Source organism: Rana temporaria, chromosome 12 (assembly GCF_905171775.1).
Source record: "Rana temporaria chromosome 12, aRanTem1.1, whole genome shotgun sequence".
Taxonomy (NCBI): Eukaryota; Metazoa; Chordata; class Amphibia; order Anura; family Ranidae; genus Rana; species Rana temporaria.
In genome coordinates, this window is record NC_053500.1 from 131,974,618 (window position 1) to 132,001,454 (window position 26,837).

The 26,837-nt window shown below is 46.5% G+C and overlaps 1 protein-coding gene across 3 annotated transcripts; it reads left to right on the forward strand.

Annotated features, from left to right (window-relative positions):
- Positions 1–339: 339 nt before the first annotated feature.
- On the forward strand, positions 340–26,271 carry XYLT2 (xylosyltransferase 2). 3 transcript variants are annotated; one of them, XM_040330732.1, is made up of 11 exons: positions 340–613; positions 7,737–8,151; positions 9,981–10,156; positions 11,406–11,608; positions 12,868–12,948; positions 13,154–13,370; positions 13,495–13,671; positions 17,103–17,362; positions 20,704–20,884; positions 23,366–23,699; positions 25,617–26,271. In XM_040330732.1, the coding sequence occupies exons 1-11, from the start codon at positions 476–478 to the stop codon at positions 25,937–25,939; spliced, it is 2,505 nt and encodes an 834-aa protein (XP_040186666.1). In that variant the 5' UTR covers positions 340–475; the 3' UTR covers positions 25,940–26,271. The 3 variants fall into 3 exon arrangements, with proteins under 3 accessions (XP_040186666.1, XP_040186665.1, XP_040186667.1); XM_040330731.1 differs by having other exon boundaries at positions 341–613; positions 17,100–17,362; XM_040330733.1 differs by having other exon boundaries at positions 341–613; positions 7,923–8,151; positions 17,100–17,362.
- Positions 26,272–26,837: the final 566 nt, after the last annotated feature.

Here is a 26,837-nt window from a genome sequence, read left to right on the forward strand (position 1 = left end):
AAGGAAAAAATATATAATGTTTGGGGGTTGTAAGTAACTTTCTAGCAAAAAATACAGATTGTAACTTGTAAACTTAAAGTGCCTGAAAAAGCCTGATCAGCAAGTAGTTTAAAAAGAAAACGAATGCAGTCACCACATGTAATGCAATTTATTACACGGTGGGCCTCTGTTTCTTCTGGAGGCTCCTCCCCTCTATACTGAACCCAAGGGACTATGGGCGAGGAAGAGCAGACACGGGTTGCCAGGCAACCAAGCACGCCCCCCTCACCACAGGACGCCAAACGTTGCCCGGAAGTAAACTGTTCTATGGTGCTGACGCGTCCCCCCGGATTCCAGTAGAAATCGGCGGCGGTCATATTTGTTGTGGGCGAGCGCTGCTCCGTGCCCGGGCACAGGAATGCGGTGGCTGTGGGCGCGCAGCGCGGGAGAGCGCCGGCCGCACGGTGGACTGTGAGGAGCTGAGAGGCAGCGGAGGATGGCGCCCAGCGCCCGGGTCATCAAGCTCGGCCGCCGATACAAGTACCTGGCTGCCGCCGCGCTGGCTCTGCTGCTGGTGCAGGGCCTGGTGGTGTGGAGCTTCAGCGCCCTGGAGGAGGGAGAGGAGGCGGACATGGTGAGAGACCATCTGTGTGTGTGTATGGGGGAGGGAGGAGGACTACAAGTCCCAGCGTGGCGGGGCCGAACGTGTAGTTCTTCCTCAGAACATCAATGAAGCTGTGAGTTCCATCACTGACTATAGAGAGCGGACCTTCACAGCCCCAGTGGTGTCCCCCTTGGGGAAATTCCCCCTACTTCCTGTCTGGGGGTCACTGAGACAGGAAGCACTGAGCGCTCACCCCAATTTTTAACTCTGCATGTTGGTGACACCTGTCACAAAAAACAAAAATGTAATATACTGTCTCTTACCAATCATTAGATGTGGTGGCTGCATTTTTATTACCTGGTGATCTGGCCAGTAACGCACCTCCTGTATTAGATTTGTCTCCCTTCTGGATGGAGGAGCACAGGAGGCACAGCAGCATTGTTTGTCGGGTTGGATTGTCTTCCCCAGGGGGCCCCCAAAGTACGGCCCGTGGGCCACATGCAGGCCGCTACAAGATCTCATCCAGATCACAGTTAGGATCTCCTTTATGTGTACAGAGTACAGAGGATCGAGTCTGTCTGTTGTCTCCACTTCAATCATCGCACCCATCTGATGGGACCCGGGTGTAAGGGGGGGTCACTGCTGTATGAGGGGGGGGGCACTGATCTGATGGGACCCGGGTGTAAGGGGGGTCACTGCTGTATGAGGAGGGAGGGGGGGGGCACTGATCTGATGGGACCCGGGTGTAAGGGGGGTCACTGCTGTATGAGGAGGGAGGGGGGGCACTGATCTGATGGGACCCGGGTGTAAGGGGGGTCACTGCTGTATGAGGAGGGAGGGGGGGGCACTGATCTGATGGGACCCGGGTGTAAGGGGGGTCACTGCTGTATGAGGAGGGAGGGGGGGGCACTGATCTGATGGGACCCGGGTGTAAGGGGGGTCACTGCTGTATGAGGAGGGAGGGGGGGGGCACTGATCTGATGGGACCCGGGTGTAAGGGGGGTCACTGCTGTATGAGGAGGGAGGGGGGGCACTGATCTGATGGGACCCGGGTGTAAGGGGGGTCACTGCTGTATGAGGAGGGAGGGGGGGGGCACTGATCTGATGGGACCCGGGTGTAAGGGGGGGTCACTGCTGTATGAGGAGGGAGGGGGGGGCACTGATCTGATGGGACCTGGGTGTAAGGGGGGGGTCACTGCTGTATGAGGAGGGAGGGGGGGGCACTGATCTGATGGGACCTGGGTGTAAGGGGGGGTCACTGCTGTATGAGGAGGGAGGGGGGGGGGGCACTGATCTGATGGGACCCGGGTGTAAGGAGGACTCTGATATAAAGGAGGAGTCTCTGATGGGGACATTGATGTAAGCAGCACTCTGTTGTGGCCCCTGGTGTAGGGGGGGCCTGAGGTAAAGGGCAACTGTAGGCTCTTATGGGAACCCTGGTGTAAAAGGAAGGGGGGGTCTCTGATGGGGACCCTAGTTTATGGGGGGGCTTTGAAGTAAGGGTTTCTCTGATGGGAACCTTGGTGTAAAGAGGGGAGTGGGTCTCTGATGGAGTCCCTGGTGTAAAGAAGGGGTCTCTGATAGGGACCCAGGTGTATGGTGGGGGGGGGGGGGCTGCTGTATGAAGGGTGGGCTCTGATGCGGACCCTTGGGGTGTGTGTGTGTGTGGGGGGGGGGGGGGGGGGCTCTGATGGGAACCTTTATGTATAGAGGGGGGTGGGTGAGTCTCTGATGGAGAACCTGGTGGTGTAAAGAGGGGGTAGTCTCTGATGGGGGACCCAGGTGTAAGGGGGTACCTGCTCTATGAGGGGGGCTCTGATGGGGACCCAGGTGTAAAGCGGGGGGGGGGGGCTCTGATGGGGACCCAGGTGTAAGGGGGGGTGGGCTCTAATGTGGACTCAGGTGTAAGAGGGTACCTGCTGTATGAGGGGGGGCTCTGATTGGGACCCAGGTGTAAAGCGGGGGACGGGGGGCTCTGATGGGGACCCAGGTACAAAGCGGGGGAGCTCTGATAGGGACCTTGAGGTCTGTGCATGTGGGGGGCGCGCTGATGGGAACCTTGGTGTGAAGAGGAGGGGGGTGGGTGGGTCTTTGATGGAGAACCTGGTGTAAAAGAGGGGGGTCTCTGATGGGACCCAGGTGTAAGGGGGGGTGGGCTCTAATGTGGACTCCAGGTGTAAGAGGGTACCTGCTGTATGAGGGGGGGGGGGGGCTCTGATTGGGACCCAGGTGTGAAGAGGGGCAGGCTCTGATGGAGTCCCTGGTATAAAGGGGGGCTCTGATGGGGGGGGCCCTGGTGTAAAGAGGGGGGTTCTAATGGGGACCTAGGTGTAAGGGGGGGGGGTTCCTGCTTTATGAGGGGGGGCTCTGATGGGGGCCCTGGTGTAAGAAGGACTCTGATATAAAGGAGAAGGAATCTCTGATGGGGACATTGATGTAAGAAGGAACACTGATATGGGGGGCCCTGATGTAAGAGGGAGAACTGATATGGGGGGGCCCTGATGTAAGGACTCCTCAGATGGGGACAATGGTCTAAAGGGAAACTCCCAAAAATGTGGATTTTTTTTTTTCAGTTACACCTTTAAGTATTGACTTAAGCCGATCCCTTCCTCGTATTGTGGGGGGGGGGGGGGGGGGGGTTGATTGGCGGTCAGTTTACTCTTTGCTGTCATTGTCACCATGGGGAGATTTCTGCGCTCTGGTAGAACCTGTTCCCTGTCTCCTCCATTTATCAATATGGAGGAAGTTCTCTCACCAAATCTGCAGAATGTATTGCTATGGGGCAGAGACCTTATCCATGAAATGACAGAACACGTTTCCTCGCTCTGGGGCGCGTTTCTTGTCATCGGCTTACGTGGTGATTTTTTTCGGAGAGCAGCTATAACACCTTCAACTCTTCTGGGAAGGCCGTCCACAAGGTTTAGGAGTGTGTCTATGGGAATGTTTCACCATTCTTCCAGAAACGCATCTGTGAGGTCAGGAAATGAGATGAGAAGGCTTGGCTCGTAGTCTCCACTCAGATTCATCCCAAAAGTGTTCTATCAGGTTGAGGTCAGGACTCTGTGCAGGCCAGCCAAGTTCCTCTACCCCAAACTCGCTCCTCCATGTCTTTATGGACCTTTCTGTTTTGCACTGGTCCAAATCATTTGGTGGAGGGGGGATTATGGTGTGGAGTTTTTTTTCAGGGGTTGGGCTTGGCGTCGGCATATTTTGGACAATTTCATGCTCCAAACTTTGTGGGAATGGTCCCTTCCTATTCCAACACGACTGCGCACAAAGAAAGGTCCATAAAGACATGGATGAGCGAGTTTGGGGTGGAAGAACTTGATTGACCTGCACAGAGTCCTGACCTCAGCAGCTTTGGGATGAACATACACTGTCACCGCACTAATGACACTCGTTAGGAAGGGGTTAACATCTCGGGTGATGAAGGGAAGGTGTGCCTAACAATGGGCTGATTTTCTGAATAGATCTTTAAAGTATTTCTCTCTAAGAAACTGACAGACCCCTCCCTCTGCACACACAGAGAACAAGTCCTACACACCCCTGTTTAAATGACAGGTTTCTGTGATGTAAAAAATGAGACAAAGAAATAATTTCACAACTTTTTCCACCTTTTATGTGACCTCTGAACTGTACAATGCAGCTGAACAGCAAACCGAAATCTTTTAGGTGGAGGGAAGAAATAATAAAACCCCCCTCACACTAATACTTTTATTCCAGCACTCAGCGTTTTTAGGTATGAGCCTATCAGCATGGCACATCTTCACTTTGCAAAAACACTCCAAACCTGTCAGATTGTGAGGGCATCTCCTGTGCACAGCCCTCTTCACACCACCCCACAGATTTTCAATGGGATTCAGGTCTGGGCTCTGGCTGGGCCATTCCATAACTTTAATCTTCTTCTGGTGAAGCCATTCCTTTGATTTGGATGTGTGCTTTGGGTTGTTGTCATATGTTCAGCTTTCTAGCAGAAGCCTGAAAGTTTTGTGCCAATATTGACTGGTATTTAGAACGGTTTATAATTCTCTCTACCTTGACTAAGGCCCTTGTTCCAGCTGAAGTAAAAAAAAAAAAAACATGATATTGCCACCACCATGCTTCACGGTGGGTATGGAGTTCTTTTGGTGATGTGTAGTGTTAGTTTTGCTCCAAACCTATCTTTTGGGATTATGGCAAAAAAGTTAAATTACAGCTGATCACATGTAAACAAGCTTGCCAGTTATTCTCTTTGTCACACAGCATGAGGAGAGCGGGCAAGTGTGACATTTACACTGATAATCAGGGCACTAATTCTCTTTCTCTTCCTCTTCCTTGCTCTTTCTCTTCCTCTTCCTTGCTCTTTCTCTTCCTCTTCCTTGCTCTTTCTCTTCCTCTTCCTTGCTCTTTCTCTTCCTCTTCCTTGCTCTTTCTCTTCCTCTTCCTTGCTCTTTCTCTTCCTCTTCCTTGCTCTTTCTCTTCCTCTTCCTTGCTCTTTCTCTTCCTCTTCCTTGCTCTTTCTCTTCCTCTTCCTTGCTCTTTCTCTTCCTCTTCCTTGCTCTTTCTCTTCCTCTTCCTTGCTCTTTCTCTTCCTCTTCCTTGCTCTTTCTCTTCCTCCTTTTTTTTTCTTTCTTGTTTTCTTTCTTTCTTTCTCTTTTTTCTCTTTTTTTCTTTTTTTTTCTCTTTTTCTTTTTTTTTTCTCTTTTTCTTTCTTTTTTTCTTTCTCTTTCTTTCTTTTTTCTTTCTCTCTTTCTCTCTTTCTTTCTTTTTTTCTTTCTTTCTTTCTTTCTTTCTTCTTTTTTTCTTTCTTTTTTTCTTTCTTTCTTTCTTTCTTTCTCTCTTTCTTTCTTTCTTTCTTTCTTTCTTTCTTTCTTTCTTTCTTTCTTTCTTTCTTTCTTTCTTTCTTTCTTTCTTTCTTTCTTTCTTTCTTTTTTTCTTTCTCTCTTTCTCCTTTCTTTCTTTCTTTCTTTTTTTCTTTCTCTCTTTCTTTCTTTCTTTCTTTCTTTCTTTCTTTCTTTCTTTCTTTCTTTCTTTCTTTCTTTCTTTCTTTCTTTCTTTCTTTCTTTCTTTCTCTCTCTCTCTCTTTCTTTCTTTCTTCGTTTCTTTCTCTCTCTCTTTCTTTCTCTCTCTCTCTCTCTTCTTCTCTCTCTCTTCTCTCTTTCTCTCTTTCTTTCTTTCTTTCTTTCTTTTTTTCTTTCTTTCTTTCTTTCTTTCTTTCTTTCTTTCTTTCTTTCTTTCTTTCTTTCTTTCTTTCTTTCTCTCTTTCTCTCTCTCTTTCTTTCTTTCTTTCTCTCTTTCTCTCTTTCTCTCTTTCTCTCTTTCTTTCTTTCTTTCTTTCTTTCTTTCTTTCTTTCTTTCTTTCTTTCTTTCTTTCTTTCTTTCTTTCTTTCTTTCTTTCTTTCTTTCTCTCTTTCTCTCTTTCTCTCTTTCTTTCTTTCTTTCTTTCTTTGTTTCTCTTTTTCTTTCTCTCTTTCTTTCTTTGTTTCTCTTTTTCTTTCTCTCTTTCTTTCTTTGTTTCTCTTTTTCTTTCTCTCTTTTTCTTTTTTTCTTTCTCTCTTTTTCTTTCTCTTTCTTTCTCTTTTTCTTTCTCTTTCTTTCTCTCTTTCTTTCTCTTTTTCTTTCTCTCTTTCTTTCTCTTTTTCTTTCTCTCTTTCTTTCTCTTTTTCTTTCTCTCTTTCTTTCTTTGTTTCTCTTTTTCTTTCTCTCTTTTTCTTTCTCTCTTTCTTTCTCTTTTTCTTTCTTTCTTTCTCGTTTTCTTTCTCTCTTTCTTTCTTTCTTTCTTTCTTTTTCTTTCTTTTTCTTTGTCTTTCTTTGTCTTTCTTTCTCTTTCTTTCTCTTTCTTTCTCTTTCTTTCTCTTTCTTTCTCTTTCTTTCTCTTTCTTTCTCTTTCTTTCTCTTTCTTTCTCTTTCTTTCTCTTTCTTTCTCTTTCTTCCTCCTTTTTTCTCTCTTTCTCTTTCTCTCTTTCTTCCTCCTTTTTTCTCTTTCTCTCTTTCTTCCTCCTTTTTTCTCTTTCTCTCTTTCTTCACATTGAAGATCCCCAATCCATCTCCTGATGGTACAGAGCCTTGGGGGCACTCTGCACATGCTCAGTTTTGGTGTGTATTAGTAGAGCGTTTTCTTTTTCTTTCTTGGGAGGGAGCATGTGATCAGCACAGCTCCAGACAGAGGGTCAGGGGTTCTGCAGCCTTATAGAACAGGCAAAGTAGAATGAAAACTCCTCCTACAAGCTTTAACCAGACACTGATAGAAGTTACAAGACTGCTATATACTGCTCATGAGAAAAGGTTTTTAACAGTTTATATTCACTAAAATAATTGCATTTCCATGTTCTGTGTGTAGCGCCCCCTTACTTTTAGTATGGGCACTACGCTAAAGTTAGTGGGGAGTGGGAGAGTTACTTTGCTCCCATTCACGATTTTATTTTAAATTGTGACTTCCGTCGTTCCAGAAAGGTCCACTGGGTCAGACTGTGCTCCAGGGATGTGGTACCACCCCTAGCCAGCAGTTGGCACCTGAGGGGTTCTGGCAGAGCGAGTTTTCCCCAGCAGCCAATTAGAGAGGTTTCTTCCTCGCAAGGCATGCTGGGGAGGGGTATATCTGTGACAGGTGTCATATGTTCTAAAATCTTCGTGGGGTCCCCGTTCCAGGTGCATTATTACCACCCCTCTTAAGCTTCAAAGGGAGCCAGATGGGAGTGTAGATGTGCCATGACTATGATGCTTTGCTTCTTGGCTGCAGCGAAAATTGCACCCCCTGTTGCATCCAACAGGTAGTGCCACTGCTGAATGTATTTTAACTGAAGTTGTGGTGATGTGGCATTTGCAGGGTAAAAACGGGTGGTCGGGGGCTCCTGTCTGTCAGTCAAATGTCACTGAAAAGCAATCCACTGTGGACTTGAGGTGTGGCAATGTTTCCAAACGTAGCCATGGAGGGGATTTTCCTCACTTTGGATAACTTTCCTCACTTCCTGTTGTGTCTCGGGGGCAGGATGTGACAGGAAATCCTCTCCGATGGGACATCAGAAATAATCCTGACAGGATGTTCAGCCATTCTCTACTCTGTAGAAAAGGAAAACATTGATTTTATAAAAATTAGTCAATTGGACTTTTTCTTTTCCCTCCACACTTGCTAATCTGCTGCTTTTTTTTTTTCAACTTGATTTTTGTATTGCAGAATGCTCAGCAGAGGAAAAATAGAAGCCCAGATAAAGCAGAGCATTCCAAGGACCCTGGTAATTCCGCAGGGCGCAGGGCTTGGAAATCGAGAGGAAAGGCAGGGAGATCAGGCAGTGAGGTAGCCAGAGTGGCAAGAGAGGCTAATCCGAGATCCAAGCTGAGCACCCGTCTTCATGTCCCCCAGGAAACGTGGCACAACCTAACCAGAGACGGCGACACCGGCAGCGTGGAAGGACCGCACCCCACGGAACGCGTTTTCATCCCAAAGTGCGACATCAAAGGAAAAGACGCCCTGTCTGCTCTCTCCAGGGCCACCACCCAGAAATGTCAGCAGGAGCTTGCCGATATTGTCTGTCTGCACCAGATGGGACAGATCATGCCCAAGAGTTTGCCCCGTTATTGCCAAACGACAGGTAATTGTTCGGGCTGCTGAACGGCCTCGCTTTTTTTTTAGGCTGTGACCGCTCTTCTTGATGCATTCTCCATAAAACAAAATATATTTAACCACTTCACCCCCCAGGCCAATTCTGACATTTTTCACATTTATTTATTTTTGCACTAGAAAATTAGTGGGAACCCCCAAACTATATCAATAGAGATATGAGATAGGGGGATATATAAAGAGAGAGATAGAGAGATCTATCTCTCTATCCCTAATATGCTCCGATACCATCTACATGCGGTGCTATTTGAGCCCATACAAAATGAATGTCCTAGTGACTTCAGCCTGGGTTCACGGGAGCGTTGTGGGAAACTGCATTTGATTCGGACAGGAATCGCACCGCATTCCTGTATAGCATGCAATTCTTTGCAGTGCAATTTGAGCCTATTCATTTTGTATGGGCTCAAATTGCACTGCATGAAAAAAAATGGGTATCGGTATTTGGTATCTTGTGATAAAAAAACTTGTTATATATATATATAGTGTGTATGTATTATATATATTTATATATATATATATATATATATAAAGAGTGAAAAATCAACAAAAAAGGCAGGATGTTGGAGTTACTTGGCCAGGCTTCTGGAGAAAACTCAAATGGCCTACAGGGTATGAAATAAAATAATAAATGCTTTAAAAAGCGGCACCATTTATATATATATATATATATATATATATATATATATATATATATATATATATATATATATATATATATATATATATATATATATATATATATATATATATATATATATATATATATATATATATATATATATATATATATATATATATATATATATATATATATATATATATATATATATATATATTTTTTTTGTATGTATGTGTGTGTGTATATATATATATACATACATACATACATACATACATACATACATACATACACTCACACATCACCGTTAACATTTTTTTCACAGCATGTACGAGTACTGATAGAGATATATCTATTTATTATGAAAAAAAATCTGGTAACTTTGTAAAAAAATAGAATTCTGAGGATTTTGTCACTTCCAATTTTCAACGTCGCACAGTAGGAAGAACAATGTCAGTTCCTCTCACTGTGTGCCACTGGTTGCGTCGGTAACACGCTACCTGATAGGACAGCAAAGCCTGGTAAAGGCGGCCAAAGGAAGGGAGAGACCCCCCTCCACCGCTTGTAAAAGTGGTCCTAGCCACTTGGATCACGGTTATGTAAGCCTCGATTCCCACCAGTGAAGCTTTAAAATCACGCTACCTCAGCGCGATTTCAAAGCCGCAGATCAGTGTGTGTGTGTGTGTGTGTGTGTGTGTGTGTGTATGTATGTGTATATATATATATATATATATGTATATATATGTGTGTGTGTATATATATATATATATATATATATATATATATATATATATATATATATATATCTATATATATCTATATATATCTATATCTATCTCTCTATCTCTCTATCTCTCTATCTCTCTATCTCTCTATCTCTCTATCTCTCTATCTCTCTATCTCTCTATCTCTCTATCTCTCTATCTCTCTATCTCTCTATCTCTCTATCTCTCTATCTCTCTATCTCTCTATCTCTCTATCTCTCTATCTCTCTATCTCTCTATCTCTCTATCTATCTATCTATCTATCTATCTACATATACACACACACACACACATATTGTGATGTGTGGCAGAGCTGGAATCTCGCCATCGGAGTTCTTGGTAGCAGTCGGAAATCATTCAGTGTTTTTCTCCTTTTTTAATTGGATTAATCTAAGATTTGGTTTGTTTTCTTCCCAGGTAAAATGACCTCTGGCTTACAGTGGGAGGAGTCAGATGTTGGAGCTCCGCCTCCTGAGAATCCGCTGCGCATTGTTTACATGCTCGTTGTACACGGGAGAGCGGTGCGGCAATTGAAACGTCTCATCAAAGCCATTTACCACAAAGACCACTTTTACTACATACATGTAGATCAGGTAAGAGACTGCCTAATGTTAGGAGCATCCAGTGACTTGTACAGACCTTCTGCAGCACTGTGTAGCCAGAGAACCGCACCACTCATCAGTGCCTACAGTTCCCTCCAGTCTGGAACATGTGACAGTGCTGTAATCTTACTCATTTGTCTGACATTGCTGGACCTCCCCATCTCAACCTGATTACTGCTCTGCGGGGTGTTTGATATACAAACTGGGGGACATTTATAAAGCAAATTAAAGGTCCAATTACATGCAAATAGGCCTACCTCTCACTTGGCAAAATCCTGAGTCTCTCTCTGTTATCTCTAATTATATAGTATATGTGTCCAGGAGATGTCGCGCACCTCCTTGGACTTTAAAGCGTTTGATAACCCAGAAAAAGAAAAACGGATCCTGTTCCCTTAAAACATGTTATACAGCGCTTGTGTTGTGTCTTTTGGGCCCCCTGTGTCACCTGGCTGATCCTGCCTGGCTATGTCCTCCCCCTGTACCCTGACACCGTTGTCAGCGTACATGCCTCCATCAGCTGCAGCCTGCTCTATGTCTCCTGTGTCCTCTCCCCCCCCCCCCCCCCCCTGACTGTCTGCTCGTGTCAGCGCCCCCCCCCCCCCACACACACACACACACTCTCCTGCTGCTCTCATAATTAACATTAAATGCTCCCATCCCCTCTGTATTAGAACAATAAGTTCCTCTGTTTAAATATTCTTATCTGAACTGATAACATAGAGTCTTCCTGCGATCATGTGACTCCTTGGCTCTCCCTCTCGGCCCCGCCCACTGGAACTGTGAGCCGGAGAGAGGAGGCACCTGATTGCAGAAAGACTGTGTTGTGTTATCAGTACAGATAAGAATATTTGTGATATCACACAGACACAGGGGAACTTATTGTTCTAATACAGAGGGGATGGGAGATTTTTATACAAGTGGCTTAACCACTTTAACTTCTAGTGTGCCTTCACTTTTTACAAATTCCTGGAATTTAGCTTTTGAGTAGTGCCCCTCTGTCCATGGACTTTTAAAGCCCTCCCACTTATTTCCCCAATACACTAAATGGTCCGGTGTGTTTAATGCATCGCAATGCATAGATGGGAATACTTTGTGGTGTACTGTGTTGTAAAAATGTTAAAAAAATGTTGGGTAAATCTTTTTGTTTCATGGAGGTTCCCATAGAAAGGGAAAGGGCCCAATGCAACATGCATGGAACAAGGTGAATGGGCGTTTACTAATATTTCCGTCTTTCTGACAGCGCTCAAACTACCTTCATAATGAAGCTGTCCAGTTGGCGCAGCATTATACGAACATTCGTGTCACCCCGTGGCGCATGATCACTATCTGGGGCGGAGCCAGCCTTCTCACCATGTATTTGCGCAGCATGCAAGATCTGCTTGAAATGTCCGACTGGCCCTGGGACTTCTTTATCAACTTAAGTGCCACTGACTACCCAACCAGGTAAGTCGGAAAACGACCTAAAGAAGAGAATTGTTATAATACAGGTTTTGTTTTACAAATAAAAATTTAAAGGGGTTGTAAACCCTTGCGTTTTTTCACCTCTATGCATTGAGGTGAAAAATCTCTTGTGATGCACCAGCCCCCCCCCTTTTACTTACCTGAGCCTGATTGTTCCTGCGCCAGGGAAAAGCACATCCACTTCAGCCGGTGCCTCATTGGATAGATTGATAGGAGCGCAGCCATTGTCTTCTGCTGCTGTCAATCAATTCCAATGACGTGGGAACTAGGGGCGGAGCGGAGTCCTGCTGTCTGTCAATGGATGTAGCAGAGGGACACGGTGCCCCGAGGGAGAGCACTTCTCCGACAGGGCACTCGAGAAGAAGAGGAGGAGCTAGGAGTGAAGCTGGGGGACCCCAGAAGAGGAGGATCGGGGCCACTCTGTGCATAACCAAGTGCACAGAGGAGGTAAGTATGACAAGTTTGTTTAAAAAAAAAAAAAAAACTGAACCTTTTAGTTATCCTTTTTAAAGAGGAGCGCTGGGCTCCTTAAGAAAAATGAAGTCAGCACCTGCTGACTTTTAATATTAGGACACTTACCTGTCCTGGCATCCAGTGGTTTCCTCACCTGAGCCGATTGATAAATCGGCTATCGGGTGCTGGCTTTGGCAGTGAAAGAAGTTGTAAAGGCAGAAGGTTTTTTATTTTGATGCATTAAGATAAAAAGCCTTCTGTGTGTAGCAGCCTCTCCAGCACCCTCTAATACTTACCTGAGCAGCATCTCTGTCCAGCGATGTGCAGAAGTCCCTCAACCGCCCCGGGACTCTCCTGGTTGGCTGAGAAACAATTTTAATGTGCTTTTTTTTTTTTTTATCTGCAAAAAAATGAGCACTATTCCTCCCCCTGACACCAATAATGGGGCACTCTTCCTCCCCCTGACACCAATGACGGCGCACTCTTCCTCCCCCTGACACCAATGACGGCGCACTCTTCCTCCCCCTGACACCAATGACGGCGCACTCTTCCTCCCCCTGACACCAATGACGGCGCACTCTTCCTCCCCCTGACACCAATGACGGCGCACTCTTCCTCCCTGCCAATCCCAAATGGACAATGTATTGAGTTCTTCAATATACTCCCATTATTTTTGGCGCCCACCCATGGAACTCTTTTGCAGGTGTTCCTTGTGTAAATGGCGGTTGTAGTTGAACCTTGTAAGGTTGCACCTTGGGTATAACGTGAAATGTTTCTTCTGTACACAGGACCAACGAGGAGCTGGTTCTCTTTCTATCAAAATACAGAGACAAGAATTTCCTTAAATCGCACGGCCGTGACAATGCTCGGTAAGATTTACTTTACTGAATAAAAAAGATGATGCTGGACAGCCAAGAAAAAAGGCGCTTTCTCTCCGACTTCTGACTAATGCACATAGGTACAGGAGGAGCCGGTACAATTGTGCAAGACTAAAGCTCAGGCCGGAGTTCTACTTTAAGCCATAGACTTCTGTTTGTAAAGGATGCTGCTAAGTCAGTTATTGTTCATTTCCAGATTCATTAAGAAGCAAGGCCTAGATCGCCTTTTCCATGAATGTGACTCGCACATGTGGCGTCTGGGTGAGCGGCAGATACCAGAGGGCATTGTGGTAGATGGGGGCTCTGATTGGTTCGCTTTGACCCACAAGTTTGTGAAATATGTGACCTATACACATGACGTCCTTGTGTCGGAGTTGAGGCGATTCTACAAGTATACTCTGCTGCCTGCTGAGGTAATTGTGTGTCTGGGTGTGTCTGGGTATATGTCTGGGGGGATTTCTGATTATCTAAACTTCACATTAAATTGTATGTATTGTTACCATAAAGCAGCACCTGACACTCTTGTCTCCCCTTCAGTCCTTCTTCCACACTGTCCTGGAGAACAGTCACGACTGCGACACCCTTGTGGATAATAATCTGCGGGTGACGAACTGGAACAGAAAGCTGGGCTGCCGCTGTCAGTACAAACACATCGTAGACTGGTGCGGCTGTTCTCCCAACGACTTCAAACCACAGGATGTCGTACGTCTGCAGGTAAAAAAATAAAAGGTGTGTGTGTGTGTGTGTGTGTGTGTGTATAATATATATTTATATTTATACATTTTCTTTTCTTTTGAAAGATTCTTTCTTTCTTTCTTTCTTTCTTTCTTTCTTTTTTTCTTTCTTTCTTTTTTTCTTTCCTTCTTCTCTCTCCTCGTCGTCGTCGTCGTCGTCGTCGTCGTCGTCGTCGTCCTCCTCCTCCTCCTCCTCCTCCTCCTCCTCCTCCTCCTCCTCCTCCTCCTCCTCCTCCTCCTCCTCCTCCTCCTCTCTTTTCTCTGCTTCGTCCGTCTCTCTCTCTCTCTCTCTCTCTCTCTCTCTCTCTCTCTCTCTCTCTCTCTCTCTCTCTCTCTCTCTCTCTCTTCTCTGCTTCGTCTCTCTCTCTCTCTCTCTCTCTCTCTCTCTCTCTCTCCTCTGCTTCGTCTCTCTCTCTCTCTCTCTCTCTCTCTCTCTCTCTCTCTCTCTCTCTCTCCTCTGCTTCGTCTCTCTCTCTCTCTCTCTCTCTCTCTCTCTCTCTCTCTCTCTCTCTCTCTCTCTCTCTCTCTTTTCTCTGCTTCGTCTCTCTCTCTCTCTCTCTCTCTCTCTCTTTTCTCTGCTTCGTCTCTCTCTCTCTCTCTCTCTCTCTTTTCTCTGCTTCGTCTCTCTCTCTCTCTCTCTCTCTCTCTCTCTCTCTCTCTCTTTTCTCTGCTTCGTCTCTCTCTCTCTCTCTCTCTCTCTCTCTTTTCTCTGCTTCGTCTCTCTCTCTCTCTCTCTCTCTCTCTTTTCTCTGCTTCGTCTCTCTCTCTCTCTCTCTCTCTCTCTCTTTTCTCTGCTTCGTCTCTCTCTCTCTCTCTTTTCTCTGCTTCGTCTCTCTCTCTCTCTCTCTCTCTTTTCTCTGCTTCGTCTCTCTCTCTCTCTCTTTTCTCTGCTTCGTCTCTCTCTCTCTCTCTCTTTTCTCTGCTTCGTCTCTCTCTCTCTCTCTCTTTTCTCTGCTTCGTCTCTCTCTCTCTCTCTCTCTCTTTTCTCTGCTTCGTCTCTCTCTCTCTTTTCTCTGCTTCGTCTCTCTCTCTCTCTCTCTCTCTCTCTCTCTCTCTTCTCTGCTTCGTCTCTCTCTCTCTCTCTCTCTCTCTCTTCTCTGCTTCGTCTCTCTCTCTCTCTCTCTCTCTCTTCTCTGCTTCGTCTCTCTCTCTCTCTCTTTTCTCTGCTTCGTCTCTCTCTCTCTCTCTCTTTTCTCTGCTTCGTCTCTCTCTCTCTCTCTCTTTTCTCTGCTTCGTCTCTCTCTCTCTCTCTCTCTCTTTTCTCTGCTTCGTCTCTCTCTCTCTTTTCTCTGCTTCGTCTCTCTCTCTCTCTCTCTCTCTCTCTCTCTCTTCTCTGCTTCGTCTCTCTCTCTCTCTCTCTCTCTCTTCTCTGCTTCGTCTCTCTCTCTCTCTCTCTCTCTCTTCTCTGCTTCGTCTCTCTCTCTCTTTTCTCTGCTTCGTCTCTCTCTCTCTCTCTCTCTCTCTCTCTCTCTCTCTCTCTCTCTCTCTCTTTTCTCTGCTTCGTCTCTCTCTCTCTCTCTCTCTCTCTCTCTCTTCTCTGCTTCGTCTCTCTCTCTCTTTTCTCTGCTTCGTCTCTCTCTCTCTTTTCTCTGCTTCGTCTCTCTCTCTCTGCTTCGTCTCTCTCTCTCTCTCTCTCTCTCTCTCTCTCTTCTCTGCTTCGTCTCTCTCTCTCTTTTCTCTGCTTCGTCTCTCTCTTTTCTCTGCTTCGTCTCTCTCTCTCTCTCTCTCTCTCTCTCTCTCTCTCTCTCTCCTCTGCTTCGTCTCTCTCTCTCCTCTGCTTCGTCTCTCTCTCTCTCTCCTCTGCTTCGTCTCTCTCTCTCTCTCCTCTGCTTCGTCTCTCTCTCTCTCTCTCTCTCTTTTCTCTGCTTCGTCTCTCTCTCTCTTTTCTCTGCTTCGTCTCTCTCTCTCTCTCTCTCTTCTCTGCTTCGTCTCTCTCTCTCTCTCTCTCTCTTCTCTGCTTCGTCTCTCTCTCTTCTCTGCTTCGTCTCTCTCTCTCTCTCTCTCTCTCTCTCTCTCTCTCTCTCTCTCTCTCTCTCTCTCTCTCCCCCTCTCTCTCTCCCCCCCTCTCTCTCTCTCTCTCTCTCTCTCTCTCTCTCTCTCTCTCTCTCTCCTTTTCTCTGCTTCGCGTCTCTCTCTTTTCTCTGCTTCGCGTCTCTCTCTTTTCTCTGCTTCGCGTCTCTCTCTTTTCTCTGCTTCGCGTCTCTCTCTCTCTCTCTCTCTTTTCTCTGCTTCGTCTCTCTCTCTCTTTTCTCTCTCTTTTCTCTACTTCGTCTCTCTTTCTCACAAAATGCATTTTTGTGGGCTAAAAAAATAACTTAAATTACTTCAGAGCGCAGTGCGGGGAAACCCATGCATGTTCAAAACACACTGCACTTGCAATCTGTAATAATTTTGGTGCGAATGTGATGCACAGGAATGCAATGTGAATAACGTGAAATGTCTGCAATTGCCTAAAAGTTCTTTGGGGGGGGGGATACTCAAGATAACTTTTGCGCAAAGCAATCAAACGCTTATTGCGATTTTTTTTTTTTTTTTTTGTTTTTAACTGAGGAACAAACGTTTTTTTAATATATTTTTGTGGGATATTTATTATAGCAAAAAGTTTTATATATATATATATAATATATATATATATATATATATATATATATATATATATATATATAAAAATATATATATATATATATATATATATATATATATATATATATAAAAATATATATATATATATATATAAATATATATATATATATATATATAAATATATATAAATATATAAATATATATATATTTATTATTATTATTATTATTATTATTATTATTATTTTTCAAAATTGTCGCTCTATTTTTGTTTTATAATGCAAAAAATAACCGCAGAAGTGATCAAATACCACCAAAAGAAAGCGTTATATTTGGGGGGAAAAAAAGAACGTCAATTTTGTTTGGGAGCCACGTCGCACGACCGCGCAATTGTCAGTTAAAGCAACGCAGTGCCGAATCGCTAAAAGTGGCCTGGTCTTTGGCCAGCCAAATGGTCCGGGGCTTAAGTGGTTAATGCATTTCAATGGGGAGATGTATTTGTGTGAGTTGAGTCACATGCTGATGCCGGGCAACCAGGAAATCTGGCAAAAAACGCATATGCATTTTTACAATGGAGCAGTTGGAAAGCAGAGTTACTAATGTGGTTACGTTCTCTACTGAACTTTCAAACCATTAAATGGCTGGTGTCCTAACCGGTCGCTCCATGACAGCCGCAGATCAAATGGAGGCCAAGATGGCAACTTCCTTGGCTGTAAAGGAGAGGGGCGGGTTTAATTCCGCTAGTTATGGGATCACTTTCTGTTCACACACCTTGTAGTACATGTTATTTTTATTTTTTTTTCTCACTTTGCTCATTTCTTTTTTCAGCAGCTCTCCAGGCCAACTTTTTTTGCCAGGAAGTTTGAGTCTTCGGTGAATCAGGAAGTCCTAGATATTTTGGATGCTCACCTGTTTGGCGAGCCGGTTCCCGGGACTCCAGGTCTCAAAGGTTACTGGGAGAATGTATACCACAACTTGGAGGGACAGAGGGCTCTTTCAGATGTCACCATGACTGCATATACATCGTTTACACGTTTAGTCCTACGAGAACTGCAGAGTCCCGAGCAACTGAACAAAAAGAGATCCTGCAGGTTTGTATAGAGATGGGGGGAGATTTACTAAAACTGGAGCACTCGGGAGCCTGGTGCAGCTGTGCATGGTAACCAATCAGATTTGAGGCTAGGTTCACGCTGCTGCAAATGAAAAATCACGCGATTTTTACCGCGATTTTTCAGGGAATGCCAGTCTATAGAACTGAATTTGCATCGCACACGGATCAAACTCGCACCTTCTTTCCCCGCAGCTTGGATTCGCACCGCACTGATGTGAACGGCACTAAGAATGTTATTTTAATGACTTACGAATTTGAGCGATCGCAACGGCTCAAATTCGCAGCAGTGTGAACCGGGCCTAAAAGTGTTTGTGAAGCTCCTTCCTTTTGTCATTTTTAGTTAAAAAAAAAAGTGTTTATACTTGCCTGCTTTGTGCAATGGCTTTTCCACAAAGCAGCCCTGGCGCTCCTGGCTTCATCCAGTGCCCCTATAGAAACCGATTCCTATAGGGGGCACTTATGTGGCTCCTTGTCAAGCCCCGCTTGCTACGTCCATAGATGCAAGAAACGGCCCTGCCCCCACTTCCTCGTCTTTGATTGTCAGCGACAGGAGCCAATGGCTTTCCTGCACAGTGCTGGATAGCAATGGTGTTAAAGGAGAAGTCCAGCCTGAGCTTTTTAGGCTGGGCTTCTCCTCTGGGTCACAGGAGTGTAATTCGTTTTTGCACTCCTGTGACCCGTTTTCAGCGGAGAGCGGTCTGAATTCCGCTCTCCGCTGACGTCGCTGCCATCAGTCGGGGCAGCGCGTCATCACGACTTCCCAAGTCAGGATCCGCCAGCTGCCCTGATTGATGGCTGTCTCAGCGAGCTGCTGAGACAGCCTCTCCATGGCTCGGTGCTCCAATGAGCGCCGGGAAGTAGAGAGGAAAGAAGCTGACTGATAGTCAGCCTCTTTCCTCTCGGATCTGTGAGGACTGAGCCAGCGGCGATGTTCAGTGGCTCGGTTCTCAGCGCACAGACAGCGGGGGACAGATGGAGCATCGGTGTGATGATCCATCCACTGAGGTAAGTATAAAACTAAAAAAAAGGCAAGTATAAGGGGGGGCTGGGGAGGGATCCCAAGCACAGAAGATTTTTTGCTGCATGCATGAAGGTAAAAACCTTACAGCTTTACAACCATAAACTTCAGCTTCTTCAGATAGGGTTACTAATGCTTTTAAATTTGTATTTTGTTTTATGTTAATAAATACCGTATTTATCGGGGTATTGCGTGCTCCGGCGTATAGCGCGCACCCCTAATGTGGACCTGCATTCCTGTAAAAAAAAAAACATTTTAGTACTTACAGTTTTGGTGTTTTGCGCGGCGTCTATCGGCGGCCTCGTCGGGTCCGGCGTCCGTCTGCGGCTTCGGTGGTGTCGTCCTCGTCGGGTCCGGAGTCCTTCTGCGGCCATCGTGGTGTCCTCCCCGCTGAGTTTGAACCACTGCGCCGGCATATACCGAGCGCAGTACACTCGGGTATAGTCGGGCAGACTCGGCTGCTCTCGCGTAAAGGACGCACAGGACGTGACCGCGAGAGGAGCCGAGCCTGCCTGACTATACCCGAGTGTACTGCGCTCGGTATATGCCGGCGCAGTGGTTCAAACTCGGCGCGGGTATCGGCGTATATCGCGCACCCACGATTTTGCGCTGATTTTCAGGGCAAAAAAGTGCGCGGTATACGCCGATAAATACGGTACCTTTTTTACTATTCTATGGTCATGTTATCAGTGCCTTGAAAATCCTAGCCAACACCTTTTTGACCCGTGACTATTGATGGTTAATAGGCCCCAAGCAGCCTTTTCCCTATACTCACGTGGTCCCCCTTTTTTCTTCAGATAGGCTTTGACAATGAAACCTCTTTGTAAAGGGACCATCTAATTGTCAGGGCCACTCCAAAGCTACTCGAGCTCGGTTCACACTGCTGCGACCGCAAAGTCGTGCGACTTTGCTCTGTGACTTCCTTTTGACTTGGATGCTACTTGGGAGCCTGTACAAGGGCTGAAATCGCATACAAAGTAGCACAGGATCGTTTTCTAAAGTCTGAGCAACTTATGAAGTATCGATTGGGTGGCTCTCATAGGGAAACATTGAGTTTGACATGTCAAGCAACTTGGGGTCTCACAAGTCGGATCCCATGTCGCAGCAGTGTGAACCGAGCCTAAGACCTCTTTCTATAAGTAGATAATCGCTAGCACACGAAGGATCATCAATTTCATCCAAACGGTTTTTATTCAAGAAAAATAATATCTTGAAGGGGGTCTGAAACATTACCCTATACCAGGGGTCTCCGAACTTTTCACATAAAGGGCCAGTCTACTGTCCTCCAGACTTTGGGAGGGCCGGATTGTGGCCAGCAGGGGTACAAAATGTCCCGAGCCCAGCATCAGTGAGAATAAATATGGCCTCAGGGTTGGTGGTCAGGAGGAGGAGTAGTGCCCCATTATTGGTATTAGAAGGAATAGTATGCCATCATTGGTAATAGTAGGAGGAATAGTATCCCATCATTGGTATCATGGAAGAAATAGTGCCCCATTGCTGGTGTCAGTGGGAGGAATAGTGCCCCAAGGGCCAGATAAAGGCTAGCAAAGGGCCACATCTGGCCCTCGGGCCGCAGTTTGGAGACGCCTGCCCTATACCATTTTGTGATGTAATCTTTCTTGAATAAAAACCGTTTGGATGGAATTGATGAGCCTTGGTGTGCTGGCGAATATCTACATATGGCACAGGTTCCAGTTTTCAGCTGGCAGTCGCTACAGCATCCAGTACCTTCTAGAGCTCATCCCAGGAATGGGTACGATGGATGGAAATATGGACTGTAAGACCTCTTTCTGGCACAGTACAGACCCGGTGTTGGGATCTCTGGGGGTCATGGGGCTTCGGTGCTTAGGGTTGGTGAAATACTGAGATTCAGGGCCATCAGAGGTGTCGGAGATGCTAGTAAAAGAGGATGGATGACCGCACTTCAACTTTCTGAAGATCACGGCTCCATAAAGACGGGTACAAGCGTTACCGCGTTTCACACTATAAAGTGCCTAATCGGAACTCCTTTCTAGCGTGAAATATCTCATTGCCTGTACCTGTCCTTTTTTGTTTTCTTCGCAAGAGGAGAGAATCTACCAGTCACCTTTGTACATAGAAGTCCCCCATGCCTGTAGAGAACTGGAATGAATGGAATTTTGCGGTGCAGCCTGTTGTGTGCTGGATGACTTTGGAGGTGACAGACAGTTTATATAGAGCCCGTATCTGCTGCAGAGCAGAACATGTGTCAGCAAGTGACTAAGATAATAAACAGAGGGGGCTCGGGCAGAATAATTACAGTGCTTGCTTTTGTGTCTTTGCAGCTTTGCATCTGAAGGTTTTCCATTTGCGGTTGAGGTTTATTTCTATGATGACCACTTCCAAGGTTACTTGGTTACACAGAAGGTTCATCCCAGTTCAACACTGGAATTTTGGATGATGCCACGTGGTAGTTTCAGAATAGTCGATCAGACCGGAGCTGCCAATCGCATCCAGAGCCTTGAGGTGAGCATCAGCTCTTTCCTATTAAAGAGGACCTGTCGCATAAACTTGTATCTGAACACACACTGCATGTACTGTGACTATGCAGGAGTTATGAGTACTGCGTGCTGTAAAGGATCACTAAAGTTATTATTTTTTTTTTAAATAACAAACATGTTCTACTTCCACTGTGCAGCTCGTCTTGCACACAGTGGCCCCGAACCTGGTCTTCTGGGGTCCCTCGGCGGCTGTCTCGGGTCCCCCCGCAAGGACTCAACACCTTCATGCGAGCAAGTCTTTGCGGGCGCGCTCCCGTGATACAGCCAGCGGCTATAGCCCCGCCCTCTGTCGCGCCGCGTCATTGGATGTGATTGACAGCAGCGCGAGCCAATGGCTGCACTGCTTTCAATCAACCAATGACAGAGCCGAGCAGCCTGCACTTTCATGGCGCAGGACTTTCCAGGGGTCAGGTAAGTAAAAGGGGGGGGGGGGTGTGGGGGGCTCATATAATCGGCAGATGTTTTTTCACCTTAATGCATAGAATTCATTAAGGTGAAAAAACTTTTTTTTACCTTTACAACCCCTTTAACTGTAGAACTCTTCTGCAGACAGTCTTTCAAACGGGAACATGAAGCTTTCAACATTTGGCACTGTTAAAGTTTTTTAGCTAAAATAAAAACGCATACATTTCTGCTTTGGCCCCTCCTCGCTCACTGGAGTGCTGGGCTGTGGAGGGGGCATCCGGCTCAGCCTTTCAACGGCTCCCTCAGAGCCGGGTGTCGGTCCAGGGATCTGGCGAATCTCGACTCCATGGTGGTCATGACACAGAGCCTGGACTGACTTCTGTTTCTGTGACAGCAGAGAGATTTCAGCCCGCTGTCTACTGAAAACGGATCACAGGAGTGCAAAACGAATGCCCCGTACACGTGACCGGAATTTTCGTCGGGATAAACTCTAAGGCCCCGTACACACGATAGAATCCATCCGCAGATAAATCCCAGCAAATGGGTTTCTGCGGATAGATCCTATGGTGTGTACACGCCAGCGGATCTGTTTCCGCGGAGAAATCTCCTCTGGGATGGATTCCAGCAGATCGGATATTTGCTGTGCTGCACAACAAATCCATCTGCTGGAATCCATTCCAACGGATGGATCCGCTCGTCTGTACAGACTTACCGGATCCATCCGTCCAAAGGGATTCCCCGCACGCGTCGTAATGAATTGACGCATGCGTGGAATTCCTTATATGACAGCGTCGCCGCGTCATAATCGCGGCGACGGCGCGACACGTCATCGGCAGAGGATTTCCGCGCGGATTTCAATGCGATGGTGTGTACACTCCATCCCATCGAAATCAGCAGAAATCTTTGAGAGGATTTATCCGTGGAAACGGTCCGCTGGACCGTATCTGCGGATAAATCCTCTCGTGTGTATGGGGCCTAAGGGTGCAAAATCCAAAGACAAATGAGAGAGAAGATCACCGCTCAAGGTAGGTCTATTGTAGGGTCGTTTCACAAATATAGGACTCCAAGGGTGCAGGCAATGCACTAAGGCAAATATTGGTATAAAGATGAGGGATGGACAGCCGCACTCCAAACCAAACGGGTTGTCTTTATTCAAATCAACAGCAAGAACACAGCAGATCACAGCAATAGGAACAGGAGAATACCGACGTTTCGCACTGGCTTCAGTGCTTATTCATGGCAACCCGTTTGGTTTGGAGTGCGGCTGTCCATCCCTCATCTTTATACCAATATAAACTCTAAGGGCTCTTTCACACTGGTGGCCCGTTCAGATCCGCCTGCCAGTTTTTTAGGCGGACCTGAACGGGCGCTCCATGATCCTCTATGGAGCCGCAGATGTCAGCGGTGACATGCCCGCTGACATCCGATCCGCCAAAGTGTGACGGAGGAAAAACCTACTTTTCCATCCGTCTATCGGATCGGGTGAACACGGACAGACGGTCCGTGTTCATCCGATCCCCCCATAGGGGAGAGCGGAGAAAAGACAGGGCGGTACCTGCACAGTTTTCTGAATTTCTGATTAGAATTTTTTTTCATCGAAAAACTGAGATGGGGCATACACACGGTCAGAATATCCGATGAAAAAATTTCGTCTGACTTTTTCCATCGGAGATTCCGATCGTGTGTACAAGGCATTACTGCACTCCTGTGATCCATAGGAGAAGTCCAGCCAAACAGGCTTTGGCTGTACTTCTCCTTTTAACTTTATAATGCCCTTGAGGCATCATTTCTGCCACTGACACCAACTATTTTCCCCCCTAATACCAAAGATGGGGTATTTTCTACTCCCACCAGTCAGTCTGACCCCCCCATAAAATCTGAAGGACAGTTAACTGTCCCATTGTTTAGAAAATTTGGAGACCCCTGACATACACTTTCCTTTTCACATACCTGAGTAACACGTATACTGGAATTAGGGGGTGTTGCATAACTAACGCCACTTCTGTCATTTCTCACCATTGATGCTGTGTTTTTGTCACAGGTGGGCACTGAATGGGATCCCAAGGAGAGAATCTTCCGGAATTTCGGAGGCCTGATCGGTCCTATGGATGAGCCTGTGGCTGTTCAGAAATGGAGCCATGGAGTAAATGTGACGGTTACCGTGGTCTGGATCGATCCGACGTACATAATAGCCGCTTCATACGACATCTCGGTTGAATCTGAGGCAGATTTCACACAATACAAGCCGCCGCTGTCACGCCCCCTGCGCCCCGGTGTGTGGAAGGTCCGCTTGCTGCACTTCTGGGAGCTGCTGGCAGAAGTCAAATTCCTTGTGATCCCGCTGACCTACAGAAATAAGGAACCACTGCAGGGAGGTTAGGCCTCATTTTTTACTACTTAAGGTTCTTAAAGTAGTCGTAAAGGTACAATTTTTTTTTTTTCCTAATTAGCTTCCTTTACCTTAGTACAGTCCTCCTTCACTTACCTCATCCTTCCATTTTGCTTTTAAATGTCCTTATTTCTTCTGAGAAATCCTCACTTCCTGTTCTTCTGTCTGTAACTCCACACAGTAATGCGAGGCTTTCTCCCTGGTGTGGAGTGTCGTGCTCGCCCCCTCCCTTGGACTACAGGAGAGTCAGGACGCCCACTAACACACAGCTCCTTTCTCTATCTGCAAAGTAGAGAGTGTCCTGACACTCCTGCTCGCCCCCCTCACGAGGCTTTCTCCACACCAGGGAGAAAGCCTTGCATTACTGTGTGGAGTTACAGACAGAAGAACAGGAAGTGAGGATTTCTCAGAAGAAATAAGGACATTTAAAAGCAAAATGGAAGGATGAGGTAAGTGAAGGAGGACTGCACTGAGGTAAAGGAAGGTGTTTGGGGAAAAAAAATGTACCTTTACAACCCCTTTAAATATAAGGTACTGTACAGATATTGTGGCTGTTAAGACTTTTGTGTGCAATAGATCAGACTATGAACTCTGCCTTGGTGATGCTAACTCATCACTAACATGGCATTTGTGGGCATTAGTAAATTAGGGACATACAAGTGAGAGGTTTTGACAGAATATACCCCTTGATTGCCTCTTAACCGCTTAAGGACCGCCTCCTGCAGAATGGCACGGCTGGGCACAAGCACGTACAAGTACGTCCTCTTTAAGTGCCCAGCCGTGGGTCCGCGACCCGGTCCGAAGCTCCGTGACCGCGGGACCCGATCGCCGCTGGAGTCCCGCGATCGGTCCCCGGAGCTGAAGAACGGGGAGAGTTGTGTGTAAACACAGCTTCCTCGTTCACTGTGGTGCTGTCATCGATCGTGTGATCCCTTATATATTGAACCACAATCAATGATGTCACACCTACAGCCACACCCCCCTACAGTTAGAAACACAGATGAGGTCATACATAACTCCTTCAGCGCCCCCTTGTGGTTAACTCCCAAACTGCAATTGTAATTTTCACAGTAAACAATGCATTTTAAATGCATATTTTTGCTGTGAAAATGACAATGGTCCCAAAAATGTGTCAAAATTGTCCGAAGTGTCCGCCATAATGTCGCAGTCATGAAAAAAATCGCTGATCGCCGCCATACAAGAGGTTGTAAAGGTAAAAAAAAAATCACCTTAATGCATTCTATGCATTAAGGTGAAAAAACATCAGATGATGCCGCCCATTCATAGCTCATTATGAAATGCTTACCTTAGAACGAAGCCCCTGGTCATCGCTGAGGGGGCTGACGTGTTCCCTCGGCGTTACATCTGGGATCGTGGGCTGCGGCGCTTTGAGTGGCCGGAGCTGCGAGATGTCTCTCCCGCGCATGCCCTCAGTTCTGGCAAGAAGCTCTAAAGTTCTGGCACTCCAGATCGGCTACATGCAGGGTGAATATCTCCTAAACGGTGCACGTTTAAGAGGTATATTCGTTTTACCTGCAGGTAATCCTTATTGGCTTACCTGTAGGTAAAATCGCTACCGCTTTTAATCTGGTAGTTGAATGGCTGGGAAATCTTCTGGGACCTGTGACGTGTCCCAGAAAATTGGAGGGAGGGGGGAGAGGTGAACTTCCTTGCAGGGGAGGAAGTGGGAGCTGGGTACCCGCTCCTCCCCCAAAAAAATGATATGCCAAATGTGGGATGTCAGGGGGTTACCTTCCATTTTTGGGTGGAACTTCGCTTTAAATATCCCTCTAGTGGTGCAAAGATGGCAAATCATTTCTGCTACTTCTCATGAGTGCGTTGCAAGATATGTGACCTGATTGGTTAATAATTATTATAATTTTTTCTTTTTTATATCTTTCAGGTGACCGCTGGCTGCATGCTGGTCCATCTCGGGGTCAGTACATGGAGCAAAACTTTCAAGCACTGAGTGGAATCCTAAGTTTACCCCCACGTGTTGAAGTCGAGCAGGAGGCCAATCGGAGGTCTGAGCTACTGGGTAAAGATCTTGAGAAATGGACGGATGACGGTTTAAGCAGCTTTTGGTCTGTCGGAGGCGTTTGCACCAAGACTGGATCCTCGTTTTGCCCGTCCCTTCCCATCTGTTCTGACACACACTGGAGTTCCATGTCTCCGGACTCAAAGTCTGATATGGGGCCTGTCGGACATGATGGCCGCTTAAGGTAGCAGAAATTCCCGGCGCGGTTGTGGACTGCGGTTTGTGGTATCTCGACTGTGGGACAACCTGTGTTTTGCCCGTGTCGCAGATCTGTGGATGAAGCAAAAGCTTGAGCTGTTTTCTGCCTGATATGAATAGACGAACAAGCTGAATCTGTTTACATAGTTTCCCGGTTCTATGAGGGCCTGATAAAGGTCACTTGACATTCCTCATCATTTCCTGTTTGCTCGCCAGAGTGTGCCAAGCTGGTCCAGCAACCCCCCTTCCCCCATGTGTGCCAAATAGGTTTCTGGCTGGGGATGTATCTGCTGCTATGAAACAGATCTGAAATGACCAAATACAACATGGGTGGACTCTACTATTCCTGAAGGGGCTGGTTCCTCGGATGGATGACTTTTACTTGTGGACTTGTACGGGGGGAGCAAAGAAGAGAGCTGCACGTGTGTGTGTGTGTGGGGGAGGCAAAGTAGAGAGCTGCACGTGCAGGGGGGGGGGAGGCAAAGACGAGAGCTGCACATGCAAGGGGGTGGGGGGGGGGGCAAAGACAAGAGAGCTGCACGTGCTGGGGAGGAAGCAAAGACGAGAGCTGCACGTGCTGGGGAGGAGGCAAAGACGAGAGCTGCACGTGCTGGGGTGGAGCAAAAAGAAGAGCTGCACGTGCTGCTGGGGGGGGGGGGGGGAAAAAGAAAAGAGCTGTACATGTGGGGAAAGCAAAGAAGAAAGCTGCACATGCAGAATAGGTAACGATGTGACAAGGACTACCTACTGTGCAGCTCGGGGTGGAAGACCGACCAACGTGATCAGCTGTCACTCAAATCGGTTACTAAAGAGTGGCTGGCGGTCCGCCCTCCAGCCACAGCTGCCCACAAGGTGGTACCGGTGCCATCTTTATCGGGTCTGTGATGT

Excerpts from the sequence above, each read along its gene's own strand:
- XYLT2 (XM_040330731.1), top strand. The coding sequence starts at position 476 with ATGGCGCCCAGCGCCCGGGTCATCAAGCTCGGCCGCCGATACAAGTAC. Across the intron at positions 614-7,736 it reads AGGGAGAGGAGGCGGACATG|AATGCTCAGCAGAGGAAAAA; the intron begins GTGAGAGACCAT and ends TTTGTATTGCAG. Across the intron at positions 23,700-25,616 it reads TAAGGAACCACTGCAGGGAG|GTGACCGCTGGCTGCATGCT; the intron begins GTTAGGCCTCAT and ends TATATCTTTCAG.